The sequence below is a fragment of the Pseudopipra pipra genome, chromosome Z (genome assembly GCF_036250125.1).
Source record: "Pseudopipra pipra isolate bDixPip1 chromosome Z, bDixPip1.hap1, whole genome shotgun sequence".
NCBI lineage: Eukaryota > Metazoa > Chordata > Aves > Passeriformes > Pipridae > Pseudopipra > Pseudopipra pipra.
Genome location: NC_087581.1, coordinates 9,216,369 through 9,231,629, shown reverse-complemented (window position 1 = coordinate 9,231,629; position 15,261 = coordinate 9,216,369). Strand labels below are relative to the sequence as shown.

General features: G+C 58.9%; 2 protein-coding genes across 6 annotated transcripts in view; both read left to right on the top strand.

Annotated features, from left to right (window-relative positions):
• The window catches only part of ATOSB (atos homolog B), a 38,827-nt gene extending 30,902 nt beyond the window's left edge, over positions 1-7,925 (top strand). For all 5 annotated transcript variants that reach the window (XM_064641501.1, XM_064641502.1, XM_064641505.1 and 2 more), the window contains 7 exons: positions 673-1,946; positions 3,481-3,539; positions 3,864-3,960; positions 4,455-4,613; positions 5,026-5,094; positions 5,551-5,756; positions 6,065-7,925. In XM_064641501.1, the coding sequence (XP_064497571.1) occupies positions 852-1,946; positions 3,481-3,539; positions 3,864-3,960; positions 4,455-4,613; positions 5,026-5,094; positions 5,551-5,756; positions 6,065-6,218 (1,839 nt within the window). In that variant the 5' untranslated portion in view covers positions 673-851 and the 3' untranslated portion in view covers positions 6,219-7,925. The remainder of the gene's footprint in view (positions 1-672; positions 1,947-3,480; positions 3,540-3,863; positions 3,961-4,454; positions 4,614-5,025; positions 5,095-5,550; positions 5,757-6,064) is intronic.
• A 132-nt stretch (positions 7,926-8,057) lies between these two features.
• STOML2 (stomatin like 2) lies at positions 8,058-14,990 on the top strand. Its single transcript, XM_064641506.1, has 10 exons — positions 8,058-8,170; positions 9,886-10,038; positions 10,333-10,432; positions 11,420-11,478; positions 11,717-11,818; positions 12,443-12,577; positions 13,089-13,233; positions 13,559-13,638; positions 13,850-13,978; positions 14,712-14,990. Exons 1-10 carry the CDS (start codon positions 8,120-8,122, stop codon positions 14,841-14,843), a joined length of 1,086 nt encoding a protein of 361 aa, XP_064497576.1. The 5' UTR covers positions 8,058-8,119; the 3' UTR covers positions 14,844-14,990.
• The last annotated feature ends 271 nt before the right edge of the window (positions 14,991-15,261 follow it).

The window sequence follows — 15,261 nt, the reverse complement described above, 5'->3', positions numbered from 1 at the left end:
CCAGAACTGAAAAACTCCTGGACAGGATTCTCACAGCTCTCAAGCTGGGCTGAACCAAAAGCGAGGTGCCATGCAGCATGGAGGAGGTCAGGCCCTTGGGGCTGGCAGGAGTGGGTGGATGGTGACCTTAGTACCACCCAGATGCTGATTTAGGTGGTGGAGGCGCCTGATCCAAGCTGGCAGAGGTAACGGGGATGCTAGGCCAGGTTCCTGTCCCTCCTGTGGGGCTGGCAGTGTAGGGCACCAGGTTGTCTTGGCCAGCACTGGGAGATCTTGTTGCTGTTGCCCAAAGGGGGGATTACAGGCCTGAGTCTCTCTGGGACTGGTCTGACCTGCCTGACTCCTGTGCTCCAGAGCAGCACAAGCACGTCAAGTCCCTGGCAGAGGGCAGGCCTCTTCCTCCCCACTTGTCCAGACTTGTCCCCAGTAGTCTCCTGCCTGGCTGGAGACTTCTCTCCTTGCCCAGGCTGGGAAGGAAGTGCTGAACCTGCAGGTGGGTGATGCCTCAGGGTTCCCCAGAAAGCAAAACCAGCCTAATTCCTCTTCCTGTCCCTGGAGCGGGAGGTTCAAGTGGGGCTGTGTGAGGGTGGGGCTACGTTTCTTGCAGCCAGAAGTCTGGATGAGGGTGGGGATCTCAGGCTGATCTCCATCCTCCTACCCTTCTTTTTTCAGATGCTGTGCTGCAGACCACTCCATAGTGGAGAGCTCAAACAGAGATCCTGAGCAAGGGGGGTCCAGCTTCCACCCCCTGCCCTTGCACCCTGACCTGTGGCACTTTACAGTCCCAGTCCTGCTGCTGCATGGGCTGTTCTGACTCCGGCTCCGCTCGGAGTCCAGGCAAGTGAGGCTCCATGCGGCACATCCACACAGAGACGTCCCTGCCCCCGGAGCGCAGCACAGACCCCAGCCTGTCCCGGCCCAGTGGAGAGGCGCCCTTGGAGCCCTCCTCGCAGCGCTGCACCCACCGCAGCATCCTCATGGGCTACAACGAGACAGAGATCAAGCGCCAGAAGGTTTACCAGGTCTCCATCTTCTCCCATCTCTCCAGCTCCTCTGAGAGCACGGAGCAGCGGGCAGGCAGCCAGCCGGCTGTCAAAAGGGGATACCCTGAGCAGCGAACTCTGGAGGGGGGGCGAGATCCCAAACGAACTCACTGGGGTGACAGGGGGGTGGAGAGCAAGCGCGATGGGGGCCCTGGGCAGCCTTCCCTGGACGATGACGATTCCTTTGAGGATGGTCTGCTGGTGGAGGAGTTATCCCTGTGTGGCTCTGCCCAGCACTTCTCCCACAGTGGGCTGCGTGTGGTGGAGCACCGCTGTGAGGGCAGCCCCAGCCACAGCCCCAAAGCCAGCAGAGAGGACAAGTCACAGTATGTCTCCTCGTCCTCCTCCTCCTCCTCCTCCTCCTGGCCCCAGCACATTGCTTGCAGTACTTTGCACATGAGAGACAGTTGCTCTGTCTCATCGGGGGATCATCCCACAGACTATGGAGAAAATGGGGAGCCAGCAAGTGGCCACAATGTACTTCACCTTGAATTGCACAGTATTGCACAAACAACCCAGTTGGACTCTGGTGGGAAGAGAGAGAAGCCAGCCAGCAGCCCAGCTCACAGCAGCAGGGCTGGTGGAGAAGATGAAGGGTCAGTGGTAGGCAATGGGTGCAAAGAGCCCCCAGCTCCGCAGACAGCGCTCAGTCCTGAGCCCAGCAACCTGAGCTTCCAGGAGACAACACCCTGTGGGAGCAGCCACTTCAGCAGCAGCTGCCCAGCCAAAAGGAAGTTGCTGCCTGCTGGTGAGGTTGCGGCCGACTCCTGCTCTGAGGATGAGAGCCTGTCCCCACCGGCGAGGAAGAAGAGGGTCCTGCCATGCCACCCTGTCCCCACAGCGTGCCGCAGCACTGATGCCAAGGGGGCCCCTTTCTGGAATCACCTGCTTCCTGCTGCCAAGGTGAGCATTGCTCATGAGGGGAGGCAGGGAATGGCCTGGGGATACCCGGAGCTCAGGACTGTCCTTGTGGGCAATGTAATCCACTGTGCCCTGTACTGTCCTAGTGCTGCAGCACTGGTGTGAGCAAGGCAGGAGCTGACAGCCAGCCCCAGGACACATGGTATGTTTCAACCAGCTATAGTCACTGGATTCTCTGCTTGCAACCAGCTTTCTGTCCTGGAGAGCCTTGCTTGGACAGGAGACAACATCCCCATGGCAGTGAGAGCTAGACACATGGCATGGGGCCACATGTGGTGTCTGATGGCTTCATGTTAAGCTGGATATACCAGCAAGCTTGGGAAAAGCATCTGGCCTCTGCCTGCCTGATGAGCAGGAAGGCAGATGAACTCCTGGCCATGATATCCATTAGAGCAAGGGTTTGGTGGCAGGGAGTGGGACTGGACATGCTCTGACCTAGGGGCCCAGCACTGTGTGCACAGATGTCACTGGCTTTTCTGCAGCTTTTGGCATGTCCTCAGGGTGCCACAAGCTCTCAGGAATGGGGCAGACCCCCAGTGTTTGCAACTACCCTGCCAGCTCAAGAGCTGCCTGCGATTCTTCCCTTCTTATTGTGCCCTTCTGACCAGCTCCCTGCCCTCTCCCTGTCCTGCCAGCTGAAGCTGCAGCAGGCTCATGCCATACCTGGCATGCTCTTCTCTTTACCTGGGGCATCCCATGGTGCAGGGATCTGCAGGAACTGATGGCAGAGGCACCCTGGCTTCTTGCTGCTTGGAGCTGGGACACACCATCCAAGGTGCACAGCTGCATTCCTGCATGCCTTTTTCATGACTGTCCCCCAGCCCAGCTGCCCCCAGCACTGTCCTTGCAGAGTGAAGCCCTCCAGCAGCTTCCCTGGGTTTTCCCACCCGGTCATGCCAGCCAGCTCCATCATCCCTTTGTGTTGTGCTGCCCTTTGTGTGGCTTCCAGAAGGGAAAACCCCTGAAAAGGGGACGTCTTTAAAAGGAGGCTGCAGTGTAGCTCTGGCTTTAACCCCCCACCTGTAGCTGTAGGATCCTGGCTGTGGGCAGGGGTGGGCATCAAGCCCCTTTGCCCAGTGACACTGCTGAGGACTTTGCATGAATCACCAGGGGACTGAACTTCTCCCAGGCTGGTCGGGGAGTTTCCTTGTACGTGTCACTGGTCCCTGGGAGGTTCAAGGGGGTGTTGGTTCATGGCTATGGCTGGGGGTGTCTTGCCACTGGGGCTGGTCCTGAGACCTGCTTTGCAAGGTGGGAATTGTGTGCTGCACCCTCAGTTGGCTACCAACACCCTCATCCCCAGCTGAGTCACTCTGGGATTTGGGCAGCCCCACATCCCCACCAGACACCCCAGTCCTCATGCTGCCCTGCTGGCTACCCCTGCAGAGGCTTATGATGGCTCTTCATGGACAGGAGCCAGTTCCATCTGCTGGGGCCCTTGTGGGGCTGTGGGGCAGGGCAAGGGGTGCATGGTCCCTGATCGCTGCCCTAACACAGTTCTTCGTGTCCCCTCCAGAGTTCTGCAGATTGCACTGCAGTCGGGAGGAGGCTGAAGAGCGGGCTGCGCCTCAAATCGTGAGTGTCCTGGCAGCCCTGTGGGATGGACGTGGGGGCTCAGGGTGCCTGGCCACCCCTGCACCCTGCAGCCCCATGGGAGATTCAGGTTGGGTTGAGTCCTCTTCCCTGCCCTGCCCTGCCCTGCCACAGTCATCTCTCCTCCACAAGACCCCAGGCTGTGGGGCATTGGGGGGTTTCTTCAGCACCTGGGGAGTAGTAAAGTGGGTTCAACCCCCAGCAAAGAAAGGGATGGGAGATCTGGAGAGGGATCCACATTCCCAGGGACATGGACAGCCTAGGGCTGCATGCTCTCCAATCCAACACCAATCTTCTCTCTCCAAGGCGACATCTCCGGAGCAGCCTCCGGAGGGGCACCAGGTCTCCCACAGCACCCTGGGCCACCACCACTGTCAGCCATGCTCTGCTGGGCAACTTTGAGGTAACAGAGCCCACCTGACAGGGGGAGGTGGGTCTTGGGGACTCCTGGCTGGACTGGCGATGGGTGTGAGAGGCTGAACCTGATGGGAACCTGGCTGAGGGGCTGGGCTGATGGAAGCCTGGGTTTGGGGCTGGGCTGATTGTCCCCAAAGGGCATGGCATGCAGTGGCCATCACACAGCCACCAGCCACCAGCCACCAGCAGGATGGCTCAGCCAGATCCTTGGGGAAGGCAAAAAAACTGGATCCTGCTGAGGTGGCTGCTGTGAGGCTGAGCCAAGGCACTCTTGCTGCTTCACTGTGTTAGATGGCTGGTTTTATCCCAGTTCAGGGTGGGTCTCTGTCAGAGCCAGGGCCCCTCATGGGTGGTCTTTGGACATGTGAGGGCAAGTCAGATAGGTGGGTGCAGTGGAGGTGGGGGTGATCTCACCTGGAGCTTTGAGGCGGGGGGAAGGACTGGTGTTTGAAGCTCCCTAAAGCTTTCCTCCCCTCTCAGGAGTCCATCCTGAAGGGGCGCTTTGCCCCGTCGGGGAGGATCGAGGGTTTCACGGCCGAGATTGGTGCCAGCGGCTCCTACTGCCCCCAGCACGTCACCCTGCCCGTTGACGTCACCTACTTCGACATCTCTGAACACAGCGTGCCCTCACCTTTCCTGGTGCGTGGATGAGGGAGGGCTGGCGCTGTAGGGGAGGGTGAGTGGGACTGTACCCTGGCACCCGGGGGACCCTGGGCACCCCTGTGGAGAGTGTGGCTCAAGCAACCACCTACCCGTGCAGATGACTGGCTGTGCCAGGAGCAGTCTTGAACCCAAAAAGCAAAGAGGGAAATAAAGAGGGCACATGCACAGGCAGGTCGCTGCCCCGATGCCTCGTGGTTGTGGCTTCACTATCACCTCCTCTCTGTTGCTGCTTGTTCATTCCCTGGTTTGGAGAGGAACTGAGCTGAGCGTCTTCATGACTTGTGCCAGGTGTTCCCAGCAAAGGGGGGGGTCTCAGCCTTGTGGTGGGTCCCAGCTGGGCTCTCCCTGGGCTTTCTCCCTCTCTCACATGCTGTTCCTTTTGCTCCAGGGAGTGATTGACTTGGAGGCCTTGGGAAAGAAGGGTTACAGTGTCCCCAAAGCTGGAACCATCCAAGTGGTGAGTCATTCTCTGCCCTCCAGTAGCACCTTGGGGACAGGGCTGGGTGGGCTCTGGTTGTCCCCCATTGGGCTGGGTATGCACCATTATGTTGTTAGGCAAGGCAGCAGCCAAAAAGCTTGTGCAGAGGGGGTACAAGGCCACCAACACAGCACAGCAGAGTGGAGCATGAGGTCCTGGGGGTAGAAGGTGGTGGGAGATGCAGGGAAGGAAGAGACTGGTGAGGAGGGATGGGGTTTTGGCAAAAGAGTGTGTACATGCAGTGGGGGTGGGATGGGATGTGTGGAGGTGGGTGGAAAGGACTGACCTGTGACCTCCAGGCTAAACCCTCTGGGGCTGGTGTGGGGCTTTCTGCATCCTTGGGTTGGCTGCTTCTGCTCCCAGATGCCCTATGCCTTCCATACAGATCCATCTGTGTGCCCTTCTCAGTCTCACTCCCTACCCCTCTACCCCCAGACCTTATTTAACCCCAACAAGACTGTGGTGAAGATGTTCTTGGTGACATACGACTTCCAGGACATGCCAGCCAACCACATGACCTTCCTACGCCATCGCATCTTCCTGGTGCCCGTGGGGGAGGAGGAGGGGGCCACTGTGGCCTCCAGCGACCCACTGGGCACCAGCCCACCCCGCAGGGTCCTCTGCTACCTGATGCATCTGAGGTAAAGCACCTGCCCCAGGGTCACCCCTGGGTTCCTCTCCAATGTGTCCCAAGCCTGCTGGACAGGAGGAAAGGTGGCAGCCTGACCCTGTCACCCTGGGGAGGAGCAGGGACCGCCTGCTCCTCCGGGATGGTTGCAGCTGCCACCCTGCCCAAGGGCAGCTGTCTCTGTCCCTCCTGAAGGCAACCAGAGTGTAGCCACCTTGACCAGGGGCCAGAATAGTCAAGGGGGTTGTGACGCTCACTGAGGCTGCCCTGCCCTTGCCTGGGAGCCTGAGGTCCCTCAGCCCTGCTCTTGTCTCTGTGCAGGTTTCACAGCTCCAAGTCGGGGAAGATCTACCTTCACGATGACATCCGGCTGCTTTTCTCCCGCAAGTCGATTGAGGTGGATTCGGGGATCCCCTACGAACTGAAATCCTTCACAGAGATGCCCAGGAACCCCTGCTACTCGCCCCGGGCCTGACTTTCCTCACCCCCCAGGGCTGCTGGGGAGCCTCCAGCCCAGCACTCTGGGGAGAGATGAGTAACAGGCCAGCAAGCAAACACTGCTTTGAAACATCGCCCATCCTCCTGACCAGCACGGACACCACGCCCTGCAGCAGGGCTGGGATCACCCAGGGGGCTTCACCCAGAGGGGCAGGGGCTGAGGAGCAGGCCTGGCACCGCAGGGACATGCCCAAGCCTTCTGCTGGTGCTGCTCCCAGCTTGGAGACTTGTCTGTGGCTGAGGTGGATGGGAAGTGAAGAGTTGGGCCCGGGTTCTGGGTAAGACTACTCACATTGGCCCTGGGGGTGGGAGCAGAAAGTGTGGAAGGGTTTGTATTTATTAGTATTTATTGTTGCTGGGAGCACAGAAGAGGCTCGTGCATAGGACCTGAGGTGCTGTGCTTGTTCTTCCCCCTGACCCTACCAGCGCAGGGCTGCCCCTTTTGGGGCAGGTCTGTGGGGACTGGGAGGGTCACTGGGGAAGGCAAAGTGACCCACCTCTTGGCCTCGGTGCAGCTCCCAGGCCAGGGCTGTGTTAAAAGACTGGGAGAGGCTGGGCCTTGCTGGGCACCAGCTCTGCAGGGCCAGCCCCACTCCAAGCAATCCTCTGACTCCTTTAGGGCAAGGCAGACCCCATGGGGTCAGTGGCAGTCAGGGAAGTGGCCATTGCCCTGGTTCCTAAGGCTCAGAGACACAGCTGTCACGTGGATGGGGACCTGGGGCTCTTTGCAGAAGCATTGGGGATAGCCCTCTCTGGGCAAGAGCCTCCAGAGCACGTGCACCGCGGATCTGAGAAGATTGCCAAAAACAAGGAGCCTTGCACCATTTGCAGGTGTGGGGTGAATCCCAACCAGGAGGCAGCTTTGGGCAGGGGTGTGCCGGCAGCACCATCAGGGGCTGGAGGATGGGCAGGACCTCAGTCCCTCGGGAGAGGGGAAGAAACAGGGACATCAAACTCTGGGCCCTCAGGAGGGGGTCTGGGAGTGACCCCAGAGCAACACTGGGAGTGCTCCCCAGTAGGAGCACTCTGGGGAGCTGCAGGCCAAGCCCAGGGAGGTGAGGGGGGCAGGGGTGAGAGGGTGAAACAAACTGGAACATACCTCGTCTGTATCACCCCTCTTCCTGAGGTCTCTGCAAGGCTCCCCAAGCCCCAGAGACGTCCCCCCACCGGCTACCTCGGCCCCCCTGGATTCCCGTTGCTTCCCACGGATCCCAGGCCGGGGCGTGGGGATAGGCCGGGGCGTGGGGATGGGCCGGGACAAGGGGAGGCCTGGGAGGAGGTCCTGCTCTCCCCTGCCCGAGGGCAGCCGAGGGGACTCCGGCCCTGCTGGGCTGGGAGGAGGGTGGGGGCCTGAACCCCCTCACACACGCAGTGGGAGCTGAACCTCCCTCCCCCTGGGGGCTGCTCGCCCCACACCCGGGGCCCTGAACCCACCAAACACCCGGGGCCTGAACCCTCCACACCAAGGGACTGAGCGCCCCAAACACCAGGGGACTGAACCCCCAAACATCGGGGGCTGCTTCCCCCCCCGCCCTGGGCACCGGGGGCCGCCATGACACCGGGGTCTCTCTCGCCCTCACGACATCGGGGCTGCCCCTTTCGCCGCGGGGTCGCGAAGGCCGTGCCGGTACTTTTTCGTGTTCGTTTCTATTTTAATAAACGCCCGTTTGGAGCCCGAGAACAAGCCCAGTGCTGCCGCTGCTGAGGGAGTGGTGCGGGGGGGGAGGGGGGAGGCGGAACTGCGTGCGGGCGGAACGTGAGAGCGCGGGCGGCGGGGCCGGTCCGGGCAGCGCACCCGGAAGCGGCGCGGCGCGGGGGCCTGGCGGGGGTGCGGGAGCGGCGGCGGCGCCGAGCGGGGCGGGAGGAGCCGAGCGGGAGATGCTGTCGCGGGCGGGGCTGCGGGCCCGGGCCGGCCTCGGGCTGCTGCAGGTGCGGGGAGTGGCGGGAGAAGGGGAGGGTGACGGGGGTGCCCACGTGGGGAGTGCCCGGGTGCTGGAGGGGCCGAGGGCGGGGGGACGTGTGAGGAGGTCTGGGTTGGGGGCGCCGGCCTGAAGAGTCAGGGGGGTGTTGAGGGCCTGAGGGGTGGAGGGGGGTGGGAGGGGGGAAGCTGGGCGAGGGTAGGGGTGCGAGGGCAAGGGGGGTGCACGGGATAGACGGGTGTGGAGGGCTGAGGAGACAGGGGGTCGGTGGAGGGTGTTGGGGGTCCCGTGAAGTGCTGGGGGCGTGGGGGGTCTGTGGGGGTAGCTGGGCAGGGATGAGAGAAGGGGAGGGTTCCGGGGGTCGCAGAGGACAGGAGATATTGAGGGGGGCTCAGTGGGGTGGTACTGGGGGCTCGAGGAAGTGCTGGGGGCGTGAGGGTATCTGCGGAGGAGCTGGGCAGGGATGGGGGTGAGGGGCGAGGGGTGCAGAGGAGGGTTGGGGGAGTATTGGGGGTCGGGTGGTGCTGGAGAGCTGGACAGGGATATAGGGATGTAGGGTAAGGAGGTGAGGAGGGTGGTGCAGAGGGCAAATGGGTGTAGGGGGACTGAGGAGTTGGGGTGTCAGTTGGGGTGTTGGTGGGGGTTTGTGGGAGAGCTGGACAGGGGAGGGGGTGTGGGGAAGGGGGTGCAGAGGACAAGTGGGTACAGGAGGACTGAGGGGAGTGGGTCAGTGGGGGTCTGGGAAGTGCTTGGGTGGTGATGGGATGCTTAGCAGGGATAGGGTAAGGGGGTGCAGGAAGGGATGCAGAGGACAGATGGGTGTGGGGGGACTGGGATGGCATCAGTGGGGTGGTATTGGGGGTCCAGGGAAGTGCTGGGAGCATGGGGGCTAGGGAGGGGGGAGCTGGGCAGGGATGGGGGTGTGGGGTTTCAGGGGAGTGCAAAGGATAAACAGATATGGGAGGTTGGGGGGGTCAGTGGGGGGCTTGGGGGTCTGGGAAAGTGCTGGGGGGGGGGGAACTGGGCAGGGATGGGAGTACAGAGCATGTGTGGGGTTTAGTGGGCATGACCGGGCATAGGGAGTGGTGAGGGAGGGCTGAGATGTTGTGGGAGAAATGGACGTGGGGGGCTGTGGAGGTCTGGGAGCCAGTTTGGGATGTGTGTGGGGGGGTTAGAAAGAAGGTTTGGGGGAGCCAGGTGTGGGAGGGAATGAAGGGAGCTGTGGGAGTGAGGGGCTGTGGGTGCCCAGGGAATCCCCAGGGAAAACTTAGAGGGAGTCCAGGAAGCAGTCAGAGCTGGGGAGGGACAGGTTATTGAAGAGGGGTGGCCTGGGACTGAGGTGACGGAGAGGGCTGGGGGGAACAGGCCTCACCAGGTTATAGGGTTGAGTGGGGCAGAAGAGACCCACACACACCCCTTTCTTGCCCTACACGTACCTTCCTTGCCCTTATGGTGGCAGGGAGCTTTACTGCCTATTCCAGGGGGAATGTGAGAGGAGAGGAGGTGTGCAGGAAGCTCTAGCGTGGGAGTGAGCTGCCCTGCGCTGTGGAGAAGGCTGTCCCTGGGGCCCTGAGCCTCATCCTTGTGGGAACAGCCTGTGTCCCCTTAGAGAATGGGCTTGTTTGGGGCATCAGAGCTCCTTCCTGCCCGGCGCCCTGGCCACGATCCCGGACGGGGGAGCAGGTGTGGTGCTGGTCTCAGTCCTGTTCCTTCTCTGTTCTCCAGCACTCCCAGCAGCTGAAGGCTGCGGCACGGCTGGCCCCGGCTCCATGCCGCTGGAACTCCGGGCTGCCCGTCAACATTGGGGTACTCTTCGTGCCCCAGCAGGAGGCCTGGGTGGTGGAGAGGATGGGCAAGTTCCACCGAATCCTCGAGCCTGTAAGGAGCAGCTTTTCTCCCCTTCTGGATTCAGCAGGTTCCTAAAGCTGTAGCGAAGCGCGTCCTTTGCGTGAGGATCCGAGGGGTGGTGGGCTCATTCTCCCAGACTGAAATCCTCTTGGCTGCCTGTGGACTGATTTCCCTTGGTGGGGTGTTAAAAGCACTCAGAAACTGAAATCCCTTCTGTGTGTGAAGTGTGCTTGCTCTGCCTGCAGCATCTGTAGTGTGTGGCACGGTCTTTGCATAATTCTCTCTAGTTTGACTGTCACCCATCTAATCCTGCCCTCTTCTCAGGGCTTGAACTTCCTCATCCCTCTCCTGGATCGGATTCGTTATGTGCAGAGTCTCAAAGAAATCGTCATTAATGTCCCAGAGCAATCAGCTGTCACACTGGGTGAGGAACAGCTTCCATGTCCTGCCCCTTCCCTTCTGCTGCATCTGGGGTGAGCAAGGAACAGCGTGGGGAGGAGTGGAATTGTCTCAGGCTCGTGCACTCAGCCCCATCCCTTGGAACCCAGAGTTAGCCATAAAATCACAGGATCACAGGATGATTTGGGTTGCAAAGGACCTTGGGTTGTAAAGATCACCTTGTTCCAACCCCCCTGCCACGGGCAGGAACACCTTCCACTAGAGCAGATTGTTCAGGGCCCCGTCCAACCTGGCCTTGAAGACTGCCAGGGATAGGGCATCCACAGCTTCTCTGGGCAACCTCTGTGATGCCTCACCACCCTCACAGTAAATAATTTTTTCCTAATATCTAATCTAAACTGCCCTCCGTCAGCTTAAGGCTATTCCCCCTTGTCCTTCCACTCCATAGCCATGTGAAAACTCCCTCTTCAGCTCTCTTGTGTCCCCTTTAGGTGCTGGAAGGCTGCTGCTGTAAGCAGGGGGCACCCCAGGAGGTCCTGCAGCTGCCCCTTGCTGGGTTGAATGCACCTGACCAGGAATACATTTTTCAGATGTCTTCTTTTACTGAACCACAAAAAAGCCCTAAAACACCTCTGTAAAAGAGATTTTGGATCAGGTTAATGAATCTAATGTTAATATACATTAATGTTAATTTCTAGCTTTCAGTGTTTTGTTTAATTTTTTTCCCCCTTAAATCTTTATTTACAAGAACTACAGTGTGAAATGTTTCTATCTGGAAACCTGAGACTTGTTTTGTATTAAAACATTGTAGTGTTTTCCTAGGGAACATTAAGGTCATTTTTACAAAGTCTTTAGATGAGGAGATCGATTTCAGCCAATCCTTCTTCTGTGCCGTGCTGCTATGCCAGGAAGGAAAGGGACAAACCTGCCCAGCTCTGTTGAGGAAGAGAGGGTTGTCCATGTTTTTTCTTTGCTGCTTCAGTAAACAGGAACTGTTGTTCTCTCCCGGCAGATAATGTCACCCTGCAGATCGACGGCGTGCTCTACCTGCGGGTTATGGACCCCTACAAGGTACCATCCCTGCCCTTCAGATACCTCTCTCCTGGTTCTGCCTGCTCCCCAAAATGTGTGCTTCAGCCTCTGTGTACTGCCTGGTGGATGGGTTTGGCACCTTGACCCCTCACAAGGCTTCAGACTCCATGTTTCCGGCAGGGGTGTTTTTGTCTTGGCACTGTGTTTGTCTCTCCTGCCTCGTTCAGGGTCCCTCTTGGCACCCCTGTCCACTCTGTTTTGTGCTTCTGCTCTCCAGGCCAGCTATGGGGTGGAAGATCCTGAGTATGCAGTGACCCAGCTGGCCCAGACCACCATGAGATCTGAACTTGGCAAACTCTCCCTCGACAGAGTCTTCCGGGTGAGCTGGGGAGGTGGATCGTGGAGCTCCCAGCGTCTCTGGAAACCGTGGGGCAGCCTGCATGGCCAGGCTGATACACTTAATAGCAAAATGCCCAATGCCCTTTGCTGAGAGGGCTTCTGTTTCAGTTGACCTATTGGTGAATCTGTGGAGATGGGTCTTGTTTCCATTGTTTTTTTAACAATGGAGCTATTTTTTGCCCTGCCCTGGGTTGTTTGGAAGGGGGTGATGGGTGGCATGTGCCCAGACCCGGCTGGTCCACCTGTGTTTCTCTTGAGCCAGTGACTCATTGTTCAGACCCAGTGATGCATGGTTCATGGGGCGCCCTAGTCCTTGTGCTGTGTTTGCTGGGCAAAAACCGAAGGTGTTGGCTTTCCTGTTGTATCCAGATGTACACTGGATGTTTGTATCCCAGCAGTTTCAGCTGCGGGCCCTGCTCTCCCTAGGAGATGGTGACCCCTTCAAGAGCTGCAGGAAACACCTGATCCTGCCTGATGCCTTTGGAGATGGCTTTTTTTCTGGCATATCTTGGCCCGTGGTGGAGGGTGTCTGTTTCCCTCCTGACACCTGTCTCATGCTAAGAACCTCTTCTTTGCTCTCTGTCATTTCCTTTGTGCCTCCCAGGAGCGAGAGTCCCTCAATGCCAGCATTGTGGATGCCATCAACCAAGCTTCAGACTGCTGGGGCATCCGGTGCCTGCGCTACGAGATCAAGGACATCCATGTGCCCCCACGTGTGAAGGAATCCATGCAGATGCAGGTGTGGCTCTCTTGGAACAGGAGGGAAGTCTCCTCTTCCACACAGCATCATTGTTACCTGTCCGCAGCTGGCATCACAGGCCCTTCCTGTGGTGAGAGGCACTTTGGTTGCAGACATACAGCTACTGGACTGAATAAATAATTCCTGTCCTAATTTTCGCAGTGGTGGCCCCTGCCTGGTACACCCAATCCTTGCCAGCTCCCTGTAAAATCCCTACTGGGCTCTATAGGGAAGCAAATCCCGGAGCTGAAAGTCTCCTCTTGAGAAAAGCTGGGGACCAGATCTTCAGGCTGGAAGGGGAGGAGGGGGAAGCAGCTGTCCAGTTAGGTGTGGGTGGGGCTGGGAAGGGTTGTGGGGCCTGAGGAGCAGAAGTAGCCCTCAGCAGGACCATGCGGTGTTCTGTAGCTGCATTCGTATGCTTTGCTGAGTCATGCTGGCCCCAGCAGAACCCAGGAGTGTGTCCTTACCCCAGCGCAGTCATGGCAGGCCGGTGTCTGACCTGTGTTTGCAGGTGGAGGCAGAGCGACGGAAGCGGGCGACGGTGCTGGAGTCAGAGGGGACGCGGGAATCTGCCATCAACGTGGCTGAGGGCCAGAAGCAGGCCCAGATCCTGGCGTCAGAAGCTGAGAAGGCTGAACAAATCAACAAAGCTGCTGGTAATGCCTTAGGGTAGAACATGTGGGGATCTGTAGCCATCTAGACTGAGGGGTGATGCTGCTGGGGAGAGACCACATCACTGTGGGCCAGATGTCCTCAGCCACGCTGGTCCTTCCCTGCTGGGGCCTTTGTGCTGAGCTCCAGCTCATGCTGCTGCCCTGCCACAGCCTCGGGCAGCTGGAGGTGTGTGGCAATGCTGCTGTTGGGGAAGAGAAGACTATGCATGCATGAACTTGTCTGGATTCACTCCTTGAAATTTTCTGGATTTGCTCCTTGCAAGCGCTTTGCGGCCGTTCTGACGTGTTCTGGTGTGGTTTCTTGCAGGGGAAGCCAATGCCATGCTGGTCAAGGCCAGGGCCAAGGCAGAGGCAATTCAGCTCCTGGCAGCTGCTCTGTCACAGCAGGTGAGTGACAGCTCCTTGGGGCAGCCGCTGTCTTGGTGCTGGCACAAGGGGAGTTGACACGTGGCTGGGGTGGCACCTGACTTCCTCTTGGACACTTGCTGGCATTTTCAGCAGCAGGGAATGAGGATCTTTGCTGCCCCAGCTGGGGTGGGCTGGGGATGTGGGCACGGAGCAGCTCATGGTGGTACGTGACTCATCCCTCTCTCCCCAGCATGGCAGTGCTGCTGCCTCCCTGTCTGTGGCAGAGCAGTATGTGAACGCCTTCTCCAAGATTGCCAAAGACTCCAACACCGTCCTGCTGCCTGCCAACACCGGCGACGTCACCAACATGGTGGCACAGGTCAGTGTGGTCACTCATGTCCTGGGCTGATCCAAAGCAGGGTGGGCAGCAGGTGAGGGAGGGGATTCTGCCCCTCTGCTCTGCTCTGGTGAGACCCACCTGGAGCACTGCATCCAGCTCTGAGATCCCCAGCACAGGAAGGACATGGACCTGTTGGAGTGAGTCCAGAGGAGACTGCCAAGATGCTTAGAGGGATGGAGCACCTCTCCTATGAGGAAAGGCTGAGTGAATTGGAATTGTTCAGCCTGGAGAAGAGGAGGCTCCAGAGAGAGCCTTCCAGTACCTAAAGGGGGCTTACAGTAAGGCTGGAGAGGGACTTATACAAGGGCATCTAGGGATAGGACAAGGGGGAATGGCTTCAAACTCAAAGAGGGTAGGTTTAGTTTAAATATGAAGAAGAAATTGTTTACTAGGAGTGTGATGAGGCACTGGCACAAGTTGCCCAGGAAAACTGTGGTTGTCCCATCCCTGGGAGTGTTCAAGGCCAGGTTGGATGGGGCTTTGTGCAGCCCAGTCTAGTGAAAGGTGTCCCTGCCCAACCCCCAGAGGGGTTGGAACAAGGTGAAAGGTGTCCCTGCCCAACCCCCAGAGGGGTTGGAACAAGACAATCTTTAAGGTCTCTTCCGAGGTAAACCCTTCTGTGATTCTTGCCCCAAGGGGGTGAAGGTGGCAGCGTGCTGGGGCCTGGCCCTCTCCTCTCCACCCCTCCTCATGACTCTCTCGTTCTCTCCAGGCCCTGGGGATATACACCACACTGACCAAGCCACAAGCTGTGAAGAGCCAGGACGAGACGCTCCCAGCCCACGAGGAGCCCCAGCCTGCCTCCACGGAGATGCTGAAGGCAGAGCAGGGAAGCTCCAGCTAACGGGGCTGGAAGGATCCCGCTCCCTGTCACGAGGTCTGCTCCGCAACTGGCAGGCCTGTCCTGCCGCGGTCAGATGCTCTTCTTCCCTTAGTCCCTATTTTGTATTTGGATTTAAATCATGTAATAAATGGTACCGGTGCTGCTGCAGCACGTTCCTGTGTGCTTGGGGGCCTGACCCTACCATCCGATGCCAAAGGGGAACAATCCATCCTCAAGAGGCTCCTGCCAGGAGCTCCCATGGACACACAGCGATCCACAAGAGAAAAAAATTAGAAATTAGGAAGAAATTCTTTACTTTGAGGGTGGTGAGGCACTGGCAGAGGTTGCCCAGTGTGGGTGCTCCATCCCTGGAAGTGTTCAAGGCCAGGCTGGATGGGGCTTTTGAGTGGTCTAGTGGGAGGTGTCTGTGCCCACGGCA